The sequence below is a fragment of the Oreochromis aureus genome, linkage group 3, assembly GCF_013358895.1.
Source record: "Oreochromis aureus strain Israel breed Guangdong linkage group 3, ZZ_aureus, whole genome shotgun sequence".
In the NCBI taxonomy this organism is placed as follows: Eukaryota; Metazoa; Chordata; class Actinopteri; order Cichliformes; family Cichlidae; genus Oreochromis; species Oreochromis aureus.
In genome coordinates this window covers 8,485,715-8,509,572 of record NC_052944.1, presented here as the reverse complement: position 1 = coordinate 8,509,572, position 23,858 = coordinate 8,485,715, and the positions used below count along the sequence as shown (strand labels likewise).

At 40.2% G+C, this 23,858-nt stretch overlaps 2 protein-coding genes across 3 annotated transcripts in view; both read left to right on the top strand.

Moving 5' to 3' along the window:
• The first annotated feature begins 723 nt into the window (after positions 1-723).
• On the top strand, positions 724-12,916 carry kiaa0232 (KIAA0232 ortholog). Of its 2 annotated transcripts, none has more exons than XM_031759583.2 (8): positions 724-1,054; positions 2,823-3,392; positions 3,764-3,904; positions 7,629-7,698; positions 7,806-7,890; positions 8,019-11,370; positions 11,519-11,608; positions 12,044-12,916. In XM_031759583.2, the coding sequence occupies exons 2-8, from the start codon at positions 3,156-3,158 to the stop codon at positions 12,107-12,109; spliced, it is 4,041 nt and encodes a 1,346-aa protein (XP_031615443.1). In that variant the 5' UTR covers positions 724-1,054; positions 2,823-3,155; the 3' UTR covers positions 12,110-12,916. The 2 variants fall into 2 exon arrangements, with proteins under 2 accessions (XP_031615443.1, XP_031615444.1); XM_031759584.2 differs by having other exon boundaries at positions 725-1,054; positions 11,500-11,608.
• Positions 12,917-17,457: 4,541 nt separating this feature from the next.
• tbc1d14 (TBC1 domain family, member 14) overlaps positions 17,458-23,858 on the top strand; it is a 42,373-nt gene continuing 35,972 nt past the window's right edge. The window contains exons 1-2 of the mRNA XM_031759579.2: positions 17,458-17,930; positions 20,901-21,663. Coding sequence (XP_031615439.1) covers positions 17,882-17,930; positions 20,901-21,663 — 812 coding nt within the window. The 5' untranslated portion in view covers positions 17,458-17,881. The remainder of the gene's footprint in view (positions 17,931-20,900; positions 21,664-23,858) is intronic.

The window sequence follows — 23,858 nt, the reverse complement described above, 5'->3', positions numbered from 1 at the left end:
TCAAAGTAGTAATGACAGACAGTATGAGATAAAGCTCCAGCTGTAATTAATAAAGAGCAAAAAGTCAAAATGGTCAGATTTTATTCTGACATATGTACTTGTATTTGTGAATCATACAGATAAACATGCCGAGTGTGTGTGGTCATCAGCTGCATCAGTTCTGCATCAGTTCAGACTTAGCCTGCTTTATTAAAAATATATTTTTTAAAAGTGTCAAATTAAGAGGATACCATTTCATTTTCTATTTGGATTTAAATGATGTCTGATTGTGGTTTCATTTATAAATGTGTAATATGTGAAATATAAGATATTGGCATTCAAATGACAAAGAGACAGCATGTCACAGTAAACAATATTATTTAATTGTACCTAAATGTCTACATGAAATTTGAATAATGTCTACAAATTCTTAGAACTCAGACAAGAAGGCGTCATTACTGAATGAAATTTGCATTTAACTTGGTCAGTATCATCCGTTTTACTATAGGACACGGTGATTTTCTGACTTCTATCAACTCAAGTTTGTATTCCCACATAGTGAATGTTGGCGTTTCCTGTGTTAAAACAGCAATTTTTAGTGGGGGGACGCCGGAACCGAAACTACACTTCAGGGGGCGTAGGGGAGACCCCGTCAGACCCGCCTTTGTGAGTATAAACGATGACAGTACTAGATGGCCTTCTGATGCAATACCCCAGCGGAGGGATCAACCCATACGAGCAGGAACAGCAGCGGTTTGCGTTGTTGCTTGGATACGAACGCAAAGGGCGGTGCGTTTGGAGTCCGTTTCTAAATGAAACTGCCGTTACTCAGCGGACATTTTGGCTCTGCGCGTAGTCTCGTCACAGTGTGACCTTCTCTCATGTTTGAGCCCGAATGACGCCAGTTTCCTTGACGCTGTTGAAGACGCACTAGACGTGAAAACAGCGCCATTTCTGTCGGCGTCCATGATAGCTATGCGACTGGAACAGATTCCAGAGCTCGAGCTCGGAACAGCAGCGGGAGAGAAATTGCCGCTCCCCTCTCGCTGCTTCTCTTAACTTCAGCCAACGGCAGGTACGTAAACCAGCGACTCACATGGAAGTTTTCTTTTTGCATTGAAATATCCTAGTTCCTACTTGGTGTTCCATGCTTAAGCAGCTTACTTCTTTGCCTATATACGACGATATGACGCACAATTTTGAAGGGAAACGTCTGAAAGTCCTCTGTAGGCTACCGGGCAGCCGCTCCTCCTCCCCCTCGGTCACAACAACAAGCGTAGCTAACCTTATGTAATGGTTGTTTCGGTTTTAATAAAAACGCATCTCCGTTTTGTTTTGACTCTGTGCTTGCTATTTTCATGTGCCGTGTTACAGAAAGTTGCTCAAACGTTAGCGTGTTGATATATTTAATAGAGAACTGTCAGGTCTCTGTAACCGAAACAAGCTCCGTTTACCTGGTCACCACTTCAGTAGCGTTTGTCTTCAGATTAAAAAAAAAAGAAGAAAAGAACCAAATTAAACAAACGCCTCGTTATAATTATGTATGGTAGGTGGTAGTCGTATTAATATTAAGGTCCGTCCTATGACCAAAAATGAGAAGCTGTCGGCAGCTAACTTGGCTAACGGCTTATTAGCTAAAGGTCGGTGGTCAAGCTAACCTTGCTGTTTGACTGCAAAATGACTCTTATAGCATAAGTCAGCGCAACGTTAGCTGACACCACAGCTGTTGGCTAATGACAGACTAAATGGTATATTGGCATGGTGATGACATTTCTGTCTAATACTAAATATTGTTTTAGATTTCCCTGTAGTTGCTTTGCCGCACTCGGTAGCTCAACGGCGTAACGTTAATGTCAGTTAATATTTGCGCGAAGTCACAATAAACTCGCTAAAGCCGCACGCATTTGTTTTCTTATGTGGGATAATTTAAGTACTGCTGCATAAAGTTGGTCTGTTGGTGTGGTGTCGTGCAGTGAAAAGCTAACTGCCGGCCGGAGATGGTGTGCATATAAGAAACAGCTGGGTTGGAGATACTGGTCAGCCATATTTAGTAGTTTTCGAGCTAGCTAACCTTTCAGCTGCTGTCCATCTGCACTTCAATAAACATTCTTATACATAAAGGTGTCGGCTGCTGGAATCACGTGATGGCAAGCTCTAAGGCTTCGTATCTCGACCTTTTTATGTCGTAACTTATAATATACCACCGCTGAATGACGAGCACTGGAGCCAATCAAATCGCCGCAGCCTCCATTTGCTCTTCACGTCGGTGTCCTAATCCACCGCTGCTATACGAGCCTTCCCCTGCTCACTGCCCGCAGTTACACTCAGTTGTTGGGTTTGTCGCTAATACAGAACTTGTTGGCGATATTAGTCATGAAACAATGCGGATGTTTTGTGATCGTGATAAGTGGTATACAAAAGTAGTCAAACAGGAAGGATTTCTTTATGCCCTGCACTACAAACATGTTTCACTTTGTCTGTCACTTAAATGGCATGCAGACCTGAATAGCATGGACATTTGAGATTTATGTGAAGGGTCACAGTCCATATTTTGAGGAAATGCAGCATTGCTTAAAACAAACCTTTTTATTCTGCTGAAAGAGCTTGGGCTTACTTCTTAAGATTTTATAGTAACAAAAAATAAATAAATAAAGATTTGATTATCTGACACACATGCTGCAGTTGGACCTGTTATAACATTAAATTCTCCTTCGTTTGCTCCATAAAATGCACTATATATTCAGCTGAAAGGAGCAAAAAAGTCTTGATCCACGCTGCTTTGCTATGCTCACTTGCATTCTACACTGAAAATATATGTGAGAAACTTGTTTGCTCTGTTTCAGGTTGTGCCGGTGAAGTAAGACGTAGCCCCAAAATGGACCCCTCTGACTGAAATGCAAACACGTCTTGTGTTTTGCTCAGAAGCTGAAATCTATCAGCAGCATTAAGCCATGCCTGATGAGTAACATCCCCCCTTTTTGCTCAAAGCAATAAAAAAAAAGAAAAAAGGAAAAAAAAACATCCTACATGCCTCCTCATGTAGTTTGTACTGCTGGAGTGACGGCCTCCTCTTCCAGATAGGTTAATCGCCTCTGCACCTTTCTCCACCAACCACTCAGCAGTAAATACCTGTCATAATGTTGCTCTACCCGAGAATGGCCAATACCTGAGGTCCCATGCGTCCAGTGAGCACCGATTCAGACGGTCCTGCTCCTCCTGAGAACCTCTCTTGCCCCTACCCTCTTGTGGGCCCCCTGCCTGCCTCAAAGATGTCGCTGCTCCATTCGCTGGGTCCAGTGCAAAGCTGGCTAGGCCAGGAGCTTGAGAAGTGCGGGATTGATGCCATGATCTACACCCGCTATGTTCTCAGTCTTCTCCTGCATGACAGTTATGATTATGACCTACAAGACCAGGTGAGAATTTACAACCCTAAAGAAAACTTCTTTTACCCTAAAGAAATTATTTTCATTGCTGATGTAGGAATAAAAAGGTCTCATCAGGGGAATAAGTCAGTTTGCCAGGAGAGGTTCACAGTGTGGATTTTCTTTCACCTGGCAATTGTACCACTGATTCCTCTTTGAGTTTTGCTCTTTGCCTTTACATTATTAAATACACTGTTATATTTATCTGCAGATTGTTTTGGTACATAATGCTGAACAGAAATATTATTACATATTTAGGATACCATATAACAGTTATCCATGACTTGTGCAATGTTACTCAATGTTACCCATTTGTTTTGTACGTGCTTTGTGACTGACTTTTCTTGGTTTGTGTGCTAAAGGAAAATGACATCTTCTTGGGATGGGAGAAGGGAACGGGGAAGAAATGGGGCAAGAGCAAAAAGAAGGGAGGGACCGATCTGAGTCTTGAGGAAATGAAGAAGCAAGCCGCTGTGCAATGTCTCCGCTCTGCATCTGATGAAGTAAGCTTTCTTCTATTTGGCTCTTGTAACTCTGCGGTTGTTCAGATGTTCATTATGACACAACTTAGATTTTATTTTTTATGATTTTATTTTCTGTATAAAATAAACTCAAATCATCTTTGCTTCGGAACCTGATAAACTGGCTGGTGACTGTCACTGACTCGACTTTTGGGAAACTTGTGAATGAAAAGCAGTCTGAATGCAAGAGACATGGTGGTGCTAATTATGTAAGGAATCTGTTACTGTAGTATTCTTGTCATTTGTTAAGGTGCAGTCATGCAGCTCCTAATTGATTGAATCGCAGTGGATAGACTGTGAATAAAGCAATGTCAGTATGTGAAGCCAAAGCAGTGGAAAAGGGAGATCTGTATTGAAAATGCATAGTCACCTTTTTTGCTGGATGGTCACACCTTCAATTAGTCTGCATTAGAAGGGCTATATTACTGTCAGAAGTTAAGTTTTTATTGAACATAAAATGGTGCTATTCTGACTTCTAAATGACCTTCAAAATCAACATCATTTGTGTAAGGGTTTAGGGTATTACACAAGTATAAATTATATTGCATTTCTATGTTTCTGAAGGGGAAAGACAGCAGAAAAAAATGCTGGGATTTTCATGTATGGTCAGCTGTAGTAAGGGGGTGTGTGCTTCAGCTGAGAATGACACAGTGTAAATAGCTGGAAGGAGAAAGGGGGAAGGATCTGCAAGGCAAGAGGGAGGAGTGTGGAGCTCCTCCCTGGGGACTGGACTCTGCACTCTATTTTTTAACCAGTACACAGTACATGGAATTGCAGCAGAGTCTGTGGGTTGTCAGCTGACCGGCATTTGCACAATGATGCAAGAGGAAACACGGGGAGGAGAAAACTTTGGTTTCCTTTTAATGAAGTGGTATGGTAAGAAATCTTGTTTTCTGGAAGAATGAACAACAAATATGTGATAAACTGCAACAGGGCTGGTGTTGAGAAATGGCTGTTTTATTTGTTTCACGCTGGTTGCTCTGATTCCTTGGTTTAAGCTGGCATTTTAAACACGTTGTTTTGTTTATTACAGTTACTGTTTTTCACATTCTGTTCAACTGTTGAAGGAAGCAGTGTATTGTAACAGTATATGTAGCAACTGCACATTGTTAAAACATGTAAGTCAATTACTTATCGTTAGTTTTTTTTTAAATTTATATACTTTTTAAAGCATTTCTGTACCAAAGCTAAATATTGAACAGTCTTTTCTGAGCATGCCTGAACTTTTGTATTTCAGTTGGCTTAAGTTATGTCCATCTTGTGTTTTTCATTCTTTCGTTTGTGTCAGAGTAGTTGTGTAGTAGTAGTGTTAGGAACACTGCAGTCTTACCTAAGGCAAGATTGTGCTGTTTTTGTTTGTTTGTTTTTTTTTTCTCCATATTTGTCACATTTGCATGTTGCATTAAAAATATTGCTTGTCGTATCCTTGACAGCAAGAACTGCAGTCATTGCTGTGGACACATTTTGGCCCACTTTTTATTTTAATTCAGGCACATTGGAGGATCGAGGCGGCATGGTGCTTAGCACTGTTGCCTCACAGTGAAAAGGTCCTAAAAATTCCACCATCAGAGTGGGGTCTTTCTATGTGGAGTTTGCATGTTCTCCCTGTGTTTGTGTGGGTTCTCTCAGTGTACTCTGGCTTCCTCCCACAATCCAAAGACATGGAGTTAGTGGGGTGAAGTTAATTGGAATGTTGGGGATGTTGGATTTTCAATCTACGAAAAATCTGGGATTTTGAATCTCAGTGACCTCTGACTTTGAGGTCGAGGTCAAGTTTTCTAAAAATCTTGTGAACTCAATAAATCAGAACAAGGCGACGTAGAATATACAAACTGATAGAAACCTAGACGTGTGTACTAGCAGGCTGAAGATTAACACTGGCAGTTGCCAATATTTTTATTTTTTTCTTTAATTTTTGTTTAGCAATAACTAAAGGAAATTAACCTTGTAACTAGGGCTGCTCGATTATGGCAAAAATGATAATCACGATTATTTTCACTGAAATTGAGATCTCGATTATTTGACGATATTTATTTAACAATAACAATGTATTGAGTAATGGCTTTAAAGATTGTCAAAAAATAATATAAAATAGTGTGCAAATACTGATTACAGTGCAAATGTTTGCAATATAAAAAATAAATGAAAATGTAAACATCTATGTTTAGTGAACTTCAAAATACTGCACAATATTTGATCCACGTCTGACTCCGCGAACCCATAATGTTTCCACACCACTGAAGTCGTTTTACCTCTCTTTTCAACCAACGGCATTCTTTCTTCAGCAGCTGTTATCCTCTCCTCTCCAAATAACTTCTGCTTAGCTTTCTGAGCTTCCCTCGGGTCCTCTTAATTGTTGTGACGCGAGTTCGAAACGCAGACAGGTGCGCTCGATTTGCCGCACGGAGCAGCGCGAGAGTAAAGCACGAGGGAGGTGCTAATAATTGGCTCAGTCATTTTTAATGATCGTTGAAAGCCCAGATCGTAATCTAGATTAAAATTCGATTAATTGAGCAGCCCTACTTGTAACCCTTTAGGAGTTACGCAACAAGTGAAAAATGTTTTCTGCCTGGAATTTTGTATCTTGGGTCAGGCGTTTGGACCACCCCTACTTTGCTACCATGTTACTGCATCAGTAATTTCCATTCACCATTTGCTCTTCCTGTCCTACAAATTTGAACTAGTGGGTGCTTCAACCACACTTGGTCGAGTCATTTGTTTATATTTGGGTCATGCATCTCCAGCTGCTAGCATCTCCTCTTTCGTAGCTTGGTTGTACAACATGTTTTTAGATCACGCGGTGAAACGAGTTTGTGTTTCCGTCTTCAGAAGGAGCAATTTTCTTTCATATTTTGCACTGTAACTCTGTTGTTGGAATTTTAGTACCTAAAAAGAGAGAGAGTTCTGGATCAGACATATGCCTAATGCACAACTTTGGCTCATTGTTGCACATACTAGGAACATATGCGTAAAGATATATATTTTTTTATATATATATATCTATCTATATATAAACAATAATATGTGTGTGTGTGTGTGTGTGTGTGTGTGTGTGTGTGTGTGTGTGTGTGTGTGTGTGTGTGTGTGTGTGCAAAAATTCTTAGCAGTAGTATCCCAGACAGTATGCATCCACACAGCTGAGTTTTCTCTATTTGTGGATAATGTCACTCACTGTGGTTTGCTGGACTCCCAAAGTCTTGTGGCATGATGTGCTTTGTGTTGAGATGTTTCGGTCTACTTTACCTTGTCAGATGGGTTCTATTTAAGTGATCTCTCAATTTAACTGGAATGGCAGTAATTAGGATTCATTTGACTACGGAACTCGGCTTTCCAAAATATTGTGGTTAATCACAGTTCATTCATAGTTTAACAAAAGGGAGCAATTACTATTTCAAAAGAGGGCCAATAGGGTTGGATGGCTTTTTTCTCCCCCCATCACTGAATGAAATAATTATAAAGCAATAATTTTTGCATTAACTCTGGTTACTTTATTTAATATTACAATTTGCTTGTTTTGAACCATGTATGACAAGTATTTTTTATAAAACAATTTATATTGTTACTACACATAGGAAAGCAAGAAAACTGCAATGTCTTGGTAAATTTCCCTGTTGAGATTTGCTGTCCAAAGTTGGGTAGTTGTGGGAATTAAGTACAGCATAAAAATATGCAACTCTAATCTTTTTGTCTTTTTTAACCTGTGCAGAACTCCGGAATTGAAAGCCTCGTTGAAGAGCTTTGCTCCAAACTGAAGGAGATCCAAAACAAACAGAAAGGTTTGATATTCTGTGTTATCAAATCTTTAGTCCTTTCATTTAAAAACATGTGAAAACATTGAGTGATTGTTCTAAAGTGATGTTTTGGTGTTTAATGTTTTGTGCAGAGGAAAAACAGATTCGAAGGAAATCTGAAGGCTCTCAGTCTCCAGAACGTGTTGAGTCCCCCTCTTCAAAGGACCAGGTGGAAATGTAAGCTATATAATGTGGACGTTTTCATCCTAAGTGTTCGTTTTACTAAAAAATAAAGGTGACCTTTTACAGTTGTAATTGAATTAAATTGCATGTAACTCCCATTTCCCCATCTCTTATACCTGCAGGTATTATGAAGCCTTTCCTCCTTTGTCAGAGAAATCTGTTTGTCTCCAGGAGATTATGACAGTGTGGAACAAGGCTAAGGCCTGTACGTATTCAAGTTCCTCATCCTCTGCAGCCCCACAAACTAGCACAGACACCTCTTCCCCCAAAGATTGCAACAGTGAAGGCGAGGCTGCAAAGGAGCGAAACCTAGAGGCGTGTGGTACCATCACTACTGTAACCAGTGAGAGAGGCCAGCAACGACGAGGCAAGAAGGAGAAAGAAAACAGATATCACGGTGGTGCAACAGCAGAGGAGAAACCTACTGTCCACTCTAAGAGACAGATGAGACACAGATCTGAGGGCAAATACCGACCAAGATCTTGGTCTTCTGGCTCTAGTGAGGCAGGCTCGAGCTCAAGTGGGAACCAGGGTGACTCAAAGTCATCAAGAAGCAAGGCAGTTAGAATAAGGCACAAGTCCAGGGAGGCTGCAAAGAATAGGAGAACACGCAACAGTGGGCAAGTGAAGCTGCAGGTGAAGGTTCTTGATAAAGAAGAGCGAAGAAACACAGGAGGGAGCAGTAGTGGCACCACCGGTGGCACTGCCAAGCAACCACAGCCTTACAAAAAGGGGAAGAGACCGCTGAAAGAGATTCGTAAAGATCCAGGCTGGGTGGAAGCAAAAGAGTCCGGAATTGAGGCCAGGAACAGAAAAGAATACATGGAGGAGCCACTTTGGTACACTGAGCCCATAACAGAGTATTTCATACCTTTCAGCAGCAGAGAAAGCAAGCTGGAAACAAAATATCGAAGCAAGGTAGATTCTCCCGGTGGCTTTTCCTTGTCAACCAACATGGAGAGGCTGCCGGAGAGAATCCAGGGAATCTACATCGCCAATGAGTACCAGAGAGCATACCTAGCAGCAGGCTCATTTGTGGATGGGCACTTTGTAGAAGGGCCTGGCGAAGCAGACGATGAAGCTGCTGAACTCACTGGGACCTCGAGCTGCCCTCAGCCAGAGGATAGTAGAGATTTAGATGACAAGCATCTGTCTGAATTCACTCACTTCTATGAAGTAGATATTTATCAATCCATATTGGATACTAGTGCCTCAGATTCAATACAAGAGAGTCGGATCTTAAGCATGATTCGACAGAAAAGCAAAGAGCAAAGAGACGTTGAGGCAGAATGTTGTTTAGTGTTAGATGGCCTTGAGCAGCAAGGGAAAAGTGCAATGCAGGAAGCTTCAGGATCTGTTGGATATTTAATGGAGGATCTTGAAAACATGGCGCAAGTTTGGGGATGTTATTCACCATCTACTTCAGAGGATATAGATGGAGAAAGCTTCATAGGAGACTCTCCCATCCGTCTCTCTCCTCTCCTTGATAGTGTTTCATTCACACTGAGCAAACTGTCAGGACATCTGGAGGAGTGCCCCGTTCCTGAAGCCACCAGTGAACCATCCTGCTTCTCTCTTTTCGAGCTGCAGTACGACAGTCCTACTTTTCCTTTTCCTGGCGACTCCCTCACCGTTGGTCACGAAAACAACACCGATTCTAGTAGCTGTCTCGACCCACATTCTAATAAACAGTCTCGTTTGCTAATATGGACCAAAAATAGTGCCTTTGACGAAACTGAACACTGTTCCAACCTATCAACGCGAACGTGCAGTCCGTGGTCTCATTCGGAGGAGACTCGTTCTGACAATGAGCAAGGAAATGTTCCAGCAGAAGATGTTGCTCACATTGGCAGTGAAGAGATTAACTGTATAATACCTCCTCTGACCAGTACATATCTCGAGGATGAAATCTTGGATTTTTTGCAAGAAGACTCTGGCTGCAAGTGTGAGGAGGTCAGTGTTAGCACAGCGTCCAATCAGACCTTCACCAAAAAATCTAAATTGGAGTCCATTTGTGGTATAGCTTTGGAAGAGGACGAGAGTAAACAGTATAGCACTGGCATGTTTTCAGACAACACAAACCAACAGAGTGACAACTACACCTCAGGGATAATAAAAGACATTTGGACTGCAATTGGAAACGGCAAATCTGTAACGTCACGTCAAAGAGCAGAAAAATCAAGCGAGGGCCTCTTCTCAGAGGAGTCAGGTGGTTACTGCTGCAGCTGTCTGGAGGTGCAGGCGAAAGGAGCTCCAATTCAGGGACCTCAGAAAAAAGCAGTGCAGCGGTCAGAATATCACCTATGGGAAGGCAAGAAAGAAGAACAGGACTTGGCCAAAAACAAACTCTCCAAGGTAGATGGTGCTGGGGATTACATGACTCCGTCCAAGCCCTGGGACTTGAACTCTGACAAGGAGAGCACGTCGTTCATCCTAGGAGGGGTATATGGAGAGTTGAAGACACTAAGCGGTGATAAGAATTGGGCTGTTGTGCCGCCAAGTAACGCCCAAGGTAACCTGCTGCAGTGCGCTGCTGCAGCTGCATCTGCTTCAGGCTCAGATATGCTCACCATCACTGGCACTGATGTGTTCATGAACACGAGCAGCTGCTTTGCACCTGGGCACAGGCCCCTGTGGAGGCCCCTGGTGTCCTTTGGGCAGAGTGACCAGGCCATTAGAGGAGGCGGCGATGGATTGAATAAGGGATTTTCTTTCATCTTCCATGAAGATTTGCTTGGATCTTATGGAGGCCTGCATAGTGAGGATCAAGGTTTGGAATACCCATTTGCATCCTTCAACCTGAACAATCCCTTTTCTCAAGTCCTTCATGTTGAGTGTTCCTTTGAGCCTGAGGATATGGCGTCATTCAGTCCAGGGTTCAAGCCAAAATCTATTCTTTGCTCAGACTCTGAGAATGAAGCTTTTCACCCTCGAATATATGGCATCAATCGGACACAGTACAGGGCCATTCGTATTTCCCCCAGGACCCATTTCCGACCAATATCTGCCTCTGAGTTGTCTCCTGGTGGAGCGAGTGATTCTGAGGCTGAGTCTGACAAAGAGGAGACGAGTTTTCCCGTCCTAGCGCCAGTCGACGTCTTCGATGATCCTCAGGCAGACCTGAAACCTTTGGAGGAGGACGCAGAGTGCGAGGGCCCTTATTACGGGAAGTCAGAACTGGAATCTGGTAAATTCTTACCCAGATTAAAGAAGTCTGGCATGGAGAAGAGTGCTCAGACCTCTCTGGATTCACAGGAGGGCTCCAGTACCCTCCTGCCAATCGCTGAGCAAGAGATTTGCTTAGACTGCAAAACAGCAGCAGCTGTTACCAGTGCAGGTGGACAGACGGACACTTCAGTCACCAAGATTCAAAAAGAGGAATCTTCAGGAGAAAAGCGGTTCTGCTTATGTTCACCAACTGGTCACATTCCCAAGTATGGGATTGCTTACGACTTTATTGGAGATGTGTCAGAGGTAAGTCTTTATTCAAATGATTTCTGAAGATTGTCAATTTCTACACAGTGTTTTGTCATTTGCTGTGAAATCAGTCTGTTGGATGAATACTGATTTTAACAAAACTAACTGTGCATTTGTCTTATTTAGTTCTCTCTGTTAAATACAGGTGAACAGGAAGGAACTGGGAACCAGCAAGATGAGTGCTGGTGGCAGAACACAACTTGTTCCCCCCTCTTCCCTGGATCTCAGTGCACAGGTAAAACTCGGAAAACATTTGATCCTTATCTTATTCATGCCATTATTGTATAGAACACATGAAAAAAACTTTTTACCTCTCAGCTGTAAAAGTCTGATGGGGTATAGTCATCACCCCGTTGGCTGGGTGGGCAGCGTGGGCCTCTAAGTTTGTGTATAATTTGAGAACGAGGCTACATGGACAAGTTTGAATCTCAGTGACCTTGACTTCGAGACAACAGTTTTTTGGAAATCTTGTAAAGGCAATTTTATTTTTGGGAGATTATTGGAATTAGGTTTTTCTCAGAACATATAATTTATTGAACTGTCTGCTTTACTGTAGTTGTTTCTTTTACAATTTTGCTACTCTGGTATCTAGAGACATTGTGCTTGTAGCATTAGTCTACTCTAGTTCTAGTTAAGAATCTAACCATTTTTTCTTTCTGTCCTTCTCCAGGGAGCAGCAACATTTGAATATTCTACCTGTTGCAGAGAGGAAACCTTTCTTCCTCTCCTTTTGTGACTGGACCTCTACCAGCAAAGATTCAGGGTCATCTCAGAGCTGGAAAACCTAATGTAGGCTCATTTTTTTCCTGAGACGCCCCTCCAAATCCCACAACGCATAAACCCTGTTGGTTTTCATTTCTAACTTTAAAAAAGGAAAAAAAAAAAGGAAAAAAAAAAAAACCTTGTGTAATCAACAATCGGATCAACAAAAATAGGAAAATTAAAAAAATATGTTCTGTCTTTGAGTGATGCCATGTGCGGATGTGCATTTTTAGGCATTTTTTTTTTTTTTTTTTTTTTTTTTTTTTTAGAATTTGTTTGGGTTGATTCTTTTGTAAACTGGTCCTTTTTCAAATCTCACAGTTACCAGGAGGGACAATCTTTTGTTCTATTGTTGTCAGTTTTGTTCCCACCATTTTTGCTTTTGAACTAGGTCTCTGATAGTTGGTGGTGTTTGAATGGTTGTTCGGTATGTTTGTCCAGCCTCACTCCTCCTTTGTAGTTGTGCGAAACGACTGCTATCACATCCTCTACTTACAAAAGTGTGTTCAGAAAGACGATACAACATTTTTTTTTCTTTGAATGACATCATAAGACTTTTAAGAGTTCAGTTTAAAAGTTTAAATAGTTTGTTTGGATGACTTTCTGAATGTGAAGTAGAGAATGTGTGCAGCTTCATTCTGAATCTGTTCCCCATGTGTGAAAATTTCTTTCTTTCTTTTTTTTTTTTTGGAATGGTGATAGTCCTTTTAGAATCTAGCAGTAGATATAGCGTGGTTTGTGAGGCGCAAAAATATTAAACAAATAAATAAAAATAAGGAAATCAAATGAGTTTTTTGTTTGGCAAAAAATACTAATAATCTACTTGAAAATGCAATGCTGTAAAAGACACTGGGGGGCAACGTTTGATTTGGGGTAATAACCCATCATGATAAAACATGACTACAGTCTTTGTTTTCTTTTGTTTTGTTTTTCTCTCCAGAGACCTGCATTGCAATTGAATGAGATATTTGTTGTTGTTGGGTTTTTATTTTTGTTTGTTTGTTTGTTTGGTTGGTTTTTTGGGGTGGGGTGGGGGGTTGTGTGTGGTGTGTGAGAGTGTGTGTGTGTGTGTGGGCGGGGGGGGAGAGGTCTCTTGTTTCTTTTGTAATTTCAATGGTACAGACTATTGGTGCTATAAATACGTTCACAAATATTTTGAAGTTGCAGTTTTATTATATGACTCTTGATTTACAGATTATACAAATTTTGTTTGTTGTCCCTCAGATAACCTATAAGAAATTAATAGAAAACTTGCCCTTCCTGGTTAATTTGGCTGGATTTTATTTTAATGAAGCCTACCAGTAGTTCACCTGTAACAGCAGAAGGAGAAATACTTGCAGGTAGTAAGTCTTCATTTTCTGTCCATCCTTGGAAAGGCCAAAACTGGTTCTCCCTGCTGTAGCTAAACAGATTAATAGCAGTGTAAGTGGTGGAGCAAATGTTCAAACCAAAAACAGGCGTAACTACACTAAGGTACAAATGCTTTTTGTTCTCCATATGGGTTTTATTTTTTATTTTATTTTTTTTGTGTTTACTATATCATGTTGAAATGACATTAAGTAATGTCACTGTGTGTGTGTGTGTTGGCATAGAACTTGTGAAAGCACTGGTTCAGAGTGAGTGGTTGTTTTTTTGTTTTTTGTTTTTTTTTCTTTTGTTTTGTTTGTTTGTTTGTTTGTTTTTAAATATATGTCTATGTTGAGCTTCACCTTCATTAATATGGCCTAGCTTGAACTAAAACCCTGACCAAATTGGCTACCAATTTGACGTGGCACACATGCCTCAATGTGTGACCTTTGCATTTGAAACCCCAAACTATTTGCAGATAAGCATGTTTCCTAAAAGGTGTTTTTCTGTCTGATCTTTTATTATTTTCTCATTTGAGGATAGTAGCAGTGTGTGTATATATTCTTTTTTTATTTTCAGACTTAATTTTTTTTTTTTTTTTTTTTTGGTCACACCATACCCCAAACTGAAGCACAGATTACCAAAATCATCCCTCTGTCATGGGTACATGTCAGCAGTGTACACTGTAATGCACTGTCACAGGTAAAGGTGTTTTTATTTTGGGCATGGCTTTGACATGGCTCTGTAGAAAATTAAGATTTGAAGGTCCAAAGTTTTAGTCCAATGCCGCTTGATTTTTAAAAAAGGGCCCCCAAGTAGCTGAATGGAAGGTACTCAACTTCAGGGTTTTTGTCACCTTTCTTTGAGACACTCAGGAATTTTTTAATATAAGCATACTGCATAGTCTACACTCAGACCTGTGGCAGTGCATTGATGCATCAATGTAAAACATTTTCTTTGATTGTTGAACAAGTTATTGACAGGAGTTCTTTCCAAATAGCAGAGGTGACTTTCATTAATTTAGAGCTGTAGTTTTAGGAGGGGGGAAAAAAGAACTAAGCCATTGTAAATTGCATAAGCAATGTGGAAGGGAGTCCCACGAGCCCCGAGTCCTATGCAATACCTTGGCGCATGGAAACATTGAAGAGAATATGGAGAAATGTCATTTAGTTACTTTTGCATGTGGATCGCTTTTGAGTGAGGAACACATGAGACAGAAAAAAAACAAACTTATGGAATGTCTCTAAAAATACAGCATGCAAACATCACACTCCATCTTTTTTAGTTGGATTATTATGGGTAAAAAAAAATAAACTTGCGAGGTTAAAGTGATTGAAAGAATGTTATGACTGTGTGTGTGAAACTGTCAGTGAATGTGTGCAAGAAATCACAAAAGACACTTACTTGGGAGTTCTGTATTTAACTCTTCCATTTTGATAGGCTGTGTTTGAAACAAAACATTTGACGAGTAAACGCATTCAGAGAGGGTTTATGTGTTTGGAGAGACTTCTTACAAGCAAACTTTCAACTGCGCTGTGGTCTGAAGAGCATATCCAGCACAGAAAACCCAAGTTTTCCTCGTCTGTTCATTCCCAAATAGATGATGCTCCTTTGCCCTCCCTCTTCTCTATGTTCCTGAACCCTATGTGTCCTGAGTAGCTGTGTTCTTATTTCATGTTCACCCTGAGCAAATTATTTTGTTTCATTGTGGATTTTCTTAACATCTAATAAAGGATTAAACCAAAATGCAGTCTGTAGGTTCCTGTGTCTTTGCATTATCCAGAGTGTTGAAAGGAAGTAAGAGCAGCATTACATTTTAGCTCGCCAGCCTCACGGTGACACCAGAGAGCAGGTGAGGCACTGCCAGCTGCTTAAGTATTTATAGCACATGTCAGACTGCAGCTTTTATTCTTGTGGACAATGTTTTTAAGATCCTGTATACTTTTGTGTACCAAAGGTGGTTTTTCCAATAGATTATTGGATGGTTTTTGAAAGGCTAATATAACAGCAACAGCCTTGCTTCAGTGCAATGGAAAATAATTTATCCATTGCACTGAAGAATTGTGACTAAATATTTAACATTACGTTATGAGATTATCCACACATACACATTTAGATTTTATATTTCTAATGTAACAGAATAAAATGAATGTGATATTTGTGGTTGTCAAACAAACCCAATGTGTTTATAAGATGTAGAACTATGACCAAACAAGATAAATGATTATCCTGTGTGTGATTGTTGCTTCTGTCAGACTTGATCTGTGCCTTCTTGTTAAAAAGGTGGAGGCTAGCGACATGGGGGGAGGGGTTACACCACAAGAATGCAGAAAACAGGTTGTTTTTTTTTTTAAAACTTTGATATTTCTGAGCATAGCATTTAAGTGTAGCTTTTTATCATCTTGATGTCTACAATCAATATAAAGGCTTTCATTAATAGTAGCAGTAATAATTAAAGTTCACTATATTACTTTTTTAGTGTGTGAATGTGTGTGTGAATGGGTGGATGACTGGATATGTAAAGCGCTTTGGGGTCCTTAGGGACTAGTAAAGCGCTATATAAATACAGACCATTTACCATTTTATAATTATGCATTTGCTAGCAATTTACTATGTACAGAAAACATGCTGTGTACATAGTAAAAAGTATGTATTTGTTTCATTTATTTTAAGTTGACATAAAGCACACTTTATCCATCCATCCATCTTGGATCAGCTCATCTGGGGCAGGGTCACGGGGGCAGCAGCCTAAGCAGAAAAGCCCAGACCTTCCTCTCCCCCTCCAGCTTGTCTGTGGGAACACCACAGAGATAAGTAAAAGGCCAGCTTGTCTAAGTGAAAGGCCAGCCACCTAACACTTTAGATTACTTTTAGAAATTGCACTTAATAAAACTGCAATCCACCTGTATGGACACACTTAAATTTTTAACCTTGATATTTTTTGAGTATGCAACAATAATTGTTGCTTTACACAAAACTTTTATTAGTAATTTGAAAATCTGTTGTAAACTTGTGAACAAAAAGAGGAGTAGGGCTTCCAAATATTCAACAGTATCATATTACTTCATATTTATTCTAGCTATCCCTCATTTAGACCTATAAAGATGTAACGGGAATTGGGAATAGCTTGAGAATAAAGGTTTATAAGAAAATATACATTTAAGTAGTTGATATGTTACAATACAATCCTCCAGAATTCACAACCATGTTTTGCAGCGCTTTTGTCAAGTTGTGAGAATGCTACAGAATATGAAAATGTATGAAAAGCTGGGTATTCTATCAGCAGAAAAAATTATTTTATTAAGAAAATATTATTTTGCTAGTAAAATATTTATCTTTTTAAAAAGTTTTGTTGTAACTACAGGACTTGTACAACTAAAATACTACCATCAACTTTTTATTTATATAGCCTGTAAAGGGATGCTACCCAAAATGGTGCGGACATATAGGAGATAACTCTGTACATTATTTTGCGTCTTAACAACTATACATTTTCCCAGAGCTGCTTCTGTAGAATTCCACTTTATTTATACAGAGTTGATTTTCTTAAAAGTTGCAGGCCTATAGCACTTTAAATGACAGTTTTCACAATTTGATAAGCAGGTGCTCAGTTAATATAGCAATTTGTGAAATTTCAGTTTACAATGCTATTGAATATACTTCTGTTAATATTGGCTCAATATGATTTTAATATTAACATAAATTTAATAAAATGTGTTTCTAACATTAACCCGGCTTTAAAAATGTTGGGAGGACTACTCTTTTTCTACGTCATACAATCGTCTATATCTTAGAAGGAACATACGGTCAGTGATATGATAAATAATAAGCCCTCAGGTTGCGAAGTCGATTAATAATGCCTTCAGGTCCAGACAGGTGAACCATCGACAGGGAGCACTCTTTACTCGATTAGACCGCACTCTTCGTACAAGTTTGTTTTAAAATGGCGGCAGAAGCATCGACACAGGTATGAAATCTTAACGATTCCGGAGAAACTTGAGAAATGTGCTTGCTTCTGTAATTCACAAAAGAGCGGAGAAGCACTTCCTGTCCTGCTGTGATGCCGGGAAGGCTAAACCAACATGTCTCTCTCATTTTAAAAAGAGTTGGTTCCATTTGAGGAAGCGCTCGTGAAATTAGTGAGTTGGCGTCAGGGGCAAGTGCACTTGGCGAGCAAGTGCGGTTCGACGCGGCGTTTGTGTGTTCACTGGCCGCATTCCGTCCGTCTTTGTGGGGAATTTATTCCACAACAAATGAGCTGACTTCAGTGCTGTTCGTCTGGGCGAAACTCCGCTGAGGAGGCTGGGAGGTGATGGTGGTGCAGCACTAGTCACAGCATCATCATGGACCACTCCGGCCAGCGCCTACCTGTCACCCACCTGTAGCTTTAACCGGTGGCATGGCGAACACGGCCCACGACACGCAGGACCGGAGGGAGAACCACTGTGGTACGTTATTGTCGAGCACTGTCTCACTTCTGTCTATTTATCGCGGTTGGACAACTTGACATGTTCACCGTGACCCTGACACTGAGTGTGCTGCCCTCCCTGGTGACGTATGTCACACCAAGCTACATCAAAAAAACTTTTAAAAATCAAAACTATGTAATATCGCGAATTTACACAGCTATTTAACCATGACCAGTTGAGTAATTCGTGTTTTATAGAGACGGGCATGAATTCAGCATAGATTAATTATACATTAAACACCACTTGCGCAGTGAAAATGTAACCCTTTTAACTTTTATTTCGCCACATATCTCAAATATCAAGCGTCACTGAGTGAGTTTGCAAATTGCTATGGCTAGTCTTCAGTTCTGCACATCATTTCAAAATAAAAGTTTCTTGTAAAACTTGAACTTTGATTCAATTTTGTAGAAAGAGATATTAGCATGGAATAAATATGTGTATCCACTCCCGAAAACTGGAATCCCCCATATACGTGACACATATTTGGATTTGGGTTATGCCATAACACGTGTTGCGCTTTAAAACAAATACAGGGAAACTGAAAACTGGCTCCATTGCTTGTGAAAGCATTGGCCCACTTTTCACAATTTCTGCTGTTAGTCAGGGATATAGTGGCGTAATATTGCATTTCCTTATGATGTCCATAGAGTCATCATATAATGACTTGAAGAACCAGATTTGTGTGTGTGTGTGTGTGTGTGTGTGTGTATTCAAATGGGCGGCTCAGTTGGGCAGACAATGAAGGCAACCTTGTTGTTTCTGTTTCATGACTTTTAAAAGAACAAAAACTCTCTGGTTTGGCTGCATGCTTCACAGCTTTTACATTTCAGTGCTTAGCTGTTAAGACCTTTTAATATTTTCATAATACATAGCAGTATTAATAATGATGACTGTAAAGTCATTTTGACATTTGTTGGTGACCTCTCCTCTGCTTGTAGTTTGATTTCCACAGTGGCACAACCTGTTGCTGTGTTTTGGGACAAAGTCTGCCCGCCTCACATGACTACCTGCAGGTCAGGGTTTAGAGCTTGGGTAAGAATCTGGCTTTGTGTGTCAGTGCTTTGGCGAGCACTCAACTCTGTTTTAGGGTTTTGACTTTGAAAGGGTATTTATTTTTACTGATTAGGGCGCTGTTGGTTTAATCATGATCTGTTTACTGTCTTAACATGCCTGTCGTTAATTTCTGCGTGATGAAATTTAGGAAGTCGGGGCACTGCGAGTTATGTAGTAGGAACATTAAAGCCACCATGTGTGTCCTGAAGATTATGTGAGTTTCCTTTGTTGCCAGAGTTCTTGATATCTCCCCGAATCGGTTTAATGAAAGGATTCCTGAAATTCTCTCATGTCACTGCTAATGCAGCTTAGAGCTTAGACACACTAGCTCCTAAGCTGGGGTTGGAGCATGATGTAGCCCAGCAGAAAACATGTTCACATTACACTGCAGACTCCAGTTACAGTCGGGTTACTTTAGGATTAGTTTTCACCTAGTTAGGCTCACACGCTCGTGTATCCAATGTCAATTAGAGGAAACCTTTAATCCTATTGTATTAAAGCTACCAATATCAATGGGATGTGCAGTCAAAAATAACCTTTCTGCAGTTTGTCTGCCTAGACCTTTAATTCTAATTAAGCTGTGGTTATTTGATTAAGCAGGTGTTTATTAAAAGATTGGATGCCCGTATTAAACATAGACAAAGTACAAGTATATGCGTGTACAAGTAATTCCTGTGGGCCAAAAGCTCAGACTGATCTAAACACTTGTAGGATGTTTTTTCTTACTCTTGGGCCTTGACGATGTCATTGAGAGGCATTATCATAAATGTGGTTATTTGAGCTTAAGGTTCTGTGAGCACAGAAGCTTCACTCACCTACTCTTCAAACTCTGTTTGTGAAGGAGAGAAGTGGGATCTTTTTTACTAAAGTCCACGAATAACAACATGCAACAACAAAATGCAAATTAAAACATTTAAAAGATTTCAGTTATGGTCAATTTATGGTGCAGTTATACTAGGGAAAACTGTCATGTGGGACTGCGACATAACCAAAGGTATTCCAACTGTGTGCAGTGAGATTTATTTTCCTAGTTGCTTTGAAGACTGTGCAGTCAGTTGCTGTTGTTAAAGGGAGTTTGTTGACTCAAGGTGCCAGTAAAATGAAAATAAGATGATGTGCTATCAGTTTGCCATTGAATGAGGTCGAGTTGGTATTTGTGTGCAATCTGTTTGATGAGATGGTGATTAGCCAAATCTTTGAAAACCAAAAATCTTTTGGTGTCTGCTTATAGAGAAATTCACATTAAACAAAAATTTGCATGGACGTCTCGCATTCAGAGCAACAAACTGAAAGAGAAATTGAGAAATTCCTCCATAAATAGGTAGATGTAGATGCTGCAGGACAGTGATTTAACTTCAGGAAGTTAAAGCCATGTTCCACACAAGCTGTTTGGAGAAAGGCCGCCTCCCACCTGTGCAATCATATTTGGACCTTTGACCTCCTTTTCAAGGTCAAATAAGGTCAAACTTTCATAAATTGTCTTATCTTTAAAAATGTTTAAAATTGTACAGCCTTCTATTTGTATTGGCAACATTTGATACTGGTATATGGGGATCCTAAATGTCACATTATAGTTTGCATCTAAATGTCATGTCACATTTCACCTCTGATTTCACTCTTATAATGTAGATCTGCATTATTTTTAAACTTCAAGTCTATTAAAAAACAAAGAAACAGAAAAGAGACCATAGAATGAGCTGCCTTGCCAGAAGTTTGCACACTCTGTGCTTCTTTATTTTAAAAATGTAACAATGTGTGTAACAATGGAATTGTCACATTTTTTGCAAACTTTTTATCAAAGACATGAGCAAATGGGCTCAAACTAGTTATTGGGAGGTGAATGTATATATTTATGTTGTATAAACTGTATTAAACTGAAAGCTCTGTTTCTTACAGTTATCTCTGGAGGAACCATAGTGGAGAATGGCTCTGTGGTCAAAGACACGACGGCCTCTCACCTAAATGATCACATCAGCAATCACTGTCATGAGGCCAGAGCGGCTGCACACAGCAACGCCGTCCTGCCCATCTACAAGCCATCCTGCTCGCCCGCTAATGTCTGTTATAGCAGCCCACAGAAAAGTTACCCAGACCCGGAGCCCGACAACCACAGCCTGACTTCCCAGGACTCGGGTATCCCCACTCTGGAGATCAATCCTCCAGAGCCCTTCCTTCACAGTCACCAACGGCAAGGCGACGGAGGCCTTATGTTGGACTCGAGTCACGACACCCCCGCCACATTACCTCTGGACAATGATCCCTCTGATGGCGCCACCGTACGTAAATCCTCCACCTTTCCCCGCAGCGGTTATGACAACATCCGCCTCTTTAGCCCCACCCTCAGATTATCCTCCACTATGGGAGCTGGTGTTGGGGGCGGAGCATTAAACCGTAGTGACGACATCTCTGTGTGCAGCGTGTCGAGCATGAGCACAGAACTGTCGGTCTCCAACGAAGACATCCTGGATTTCACAGTTACCTCCGACTCCAGTGCGATTGTCACTTTGGAGACAGCCGACAGCAGCACTGCCCACTTTTCAGACGTGGCGTTGTCGTCTTCGGCGGGAACCTCCAGAGACTTATGGGTGGCAGAAGTCATGCAGAAAGAAGAGGATGGGAGGCAGAGAAAATTGGGACCACTAGCAAGTTTATTTGCAAGGTAGGTCCATGGTCCTGTACTTTGTATTTGTAAACCCCCACCCCCACAGACTACTTGTTCTTGTTGTTTAATTATGAACAATTATCATGTAAGAATTTAAAAAAACCTGAAAAGTCAATACCTTTTATACCTCTTATACATTTTAGAATATTCAATTAACAATCATTCAAAACAAATGATTGAAAATAATACAGCTGAGAAACATTTTTAGACAGATGTTATTATCCATTTGTCTTTATATATGAAACATTTTTGAGCTGTGTTTTTATTGGATGCATTTTTATTTTTTCAAAGTCTACAATAGATGTTTTTATTGCTTATAGATAATATATTTTAATGATACCTAGCCTATATAATCCATTTTAAATGATGTACTGTACAACCTTGACTAAATCTAGGTCAATTGAATTCATGTGAGGTAATCTCAGAGTAAAAACATCTAAGGGTAATAACTCATTCAGCCATGTATTTATTTCATTACCATATTTATTAATGTAAATTTGAACAAATGTGATTCCATAGTTTTAAGAATGCGTGTAATTCAAGTTGTTTAAACATCAAAACAAAACCTAAGCCTAGATGTAAGTCACTTTCGAAAAATCAACAGTAGTGGTACACGTCGCCAGCGGCTCCACATTTTCTCCCTCTGTACCGGGACGGTGCCTTTAGCACCAAAGGACTCTGCGCGCGACGTCTGTCTTGCCCTAGCATAACCTGTCCCTCTCCTCCTCATCATCAAGTCATCATATTCTGTGCTATGATTTCTTTCTTTCAGGTTTTGCCACATGTGCCACAAACCGCATCTTAGCTGGTACATGACTCTGCTTACAATCAGCCATTATTGTCAGCTGAGTGAGTGAGCACACGTGAGCGTGACACATTTATACAGCAGCATTTTGCATCTCACTACGACAGGAAGGAGTTGTTCCTACCAATCATTTAGATGATCCCAATAAAAGTTACTTTCCACTGTGTTCCTGTTAATGATAAAGTACAAATTTATTACTAAATTACTAAAATATCAATATTTTAATGAGAATCGATTCTAGAACATGAATATCTGGTATCAGAGGAATCAGTATATATGGTGTGATCCACGCACCACTACTTGTAATTTTCATAAATCTTTCATAAGTAGTTCTGCAGGATTTGTGAAGGACATTTGTAGAGTTCTTCTTTGAATATTGGATATTGCCTCTTGTTTTATTTTCAGTAAAGATGATCCCACACTGCTTCAGGCATGAGGCCTTTACTCAGAATGAATGAAAAAGCAGCAGTTGTCCAAAGAAAAACTTTAAACGACCTCCAGTCAGCCTGAAGAACTGATGCCCAAGAGCACTTAAAAAAAAAAAAAAAAAAAAAATCTAAAAAGCCTGTCTCTTGGGATGTAAACTACAAATTAAGGGCTGTAAGCTTTCTTCAAGATTTTTGCACCATGCTGGAGTATAAGAAAATATGTGTGCAGAAATATTGATCTATCACAAATGTTATGAGGCCATAAGAGGGCAGAAATAGAAGAAGAAAAACAAAAAGCAGCATTGTAGCCAGCCTTAGTGAGATAATTTTACATCGTCAACTTCCTCTTTGACTTGCAGAATTTGTATGCTTAAGATTGCTTCACAAACATGCATTAAGCAAAATATCCTTCTTACCCATTCCACCACTCTTGGAAATTGCAGCTCACCCAGAACATAAAAGGTCATGACCCTGACCTCTGCTTATCCAACTCATGGCCCAGCATGAGTCGGATAGCAGCTTTAAACCACAGCAGCGACCTAGCTACCACTTGCATGTTGTCTCTAATGTTTAAGATGCAGAAACAGTATATGAACACCCCTGGTAAATTGTTGCTGTAGCACATGTGAAATGCCTTCAAACACCTGACCCTTTGCTGTCGGCTTCCTCTGTGCTATGTCACGGAGAGGTTCTGTTTCAGTGATGGTAGCATGTTGCTGCTTTCAGATGGGGTCAGTGTCAAAAAGATGTGTTACATACAACTGGTCTGTTGACCACTGTTACTTGTGCTGATGTTAGCAACTCCTGTTTGCACTCGTCATACTGTGTTTTTGGATCTTTGTGGTTTTCTTTTCTTTTTCTTTTCTTTTTTTGGGGGGGCTTCAGTATTCAACAAATCCACAGTGTAATCCAAATGTGCAGTTGGAATTTTTTAGAGGCCTGCAGAGGAGCATATTTGT

Excerpts from the sequence above, each read along its gene's own strand:
- kiaa0232 (XM_031759583.2), top strand. The coding sequence starts at position 3,156 with ATGCGTCCAGTGAGCACCGATTCAGACGGTCCTGCTCCTCCTGAGAAC. Across the intron at positions 3,393-3,763 it reads ATTATGACCTACAAGACCAG|GAAAATGACATCTTCTTGGG; the intron begins GTGAGAATTTAC and ends TGTGTGCTAAAG. Across the intron at positions 3,905-7,628 it reads TCCGCTCTGCATCTGATGAA|AACTCCGGAATTGAAAGCCT; the intron begins GTAAGCTTTCTT and ends TAACCTGTGCAG.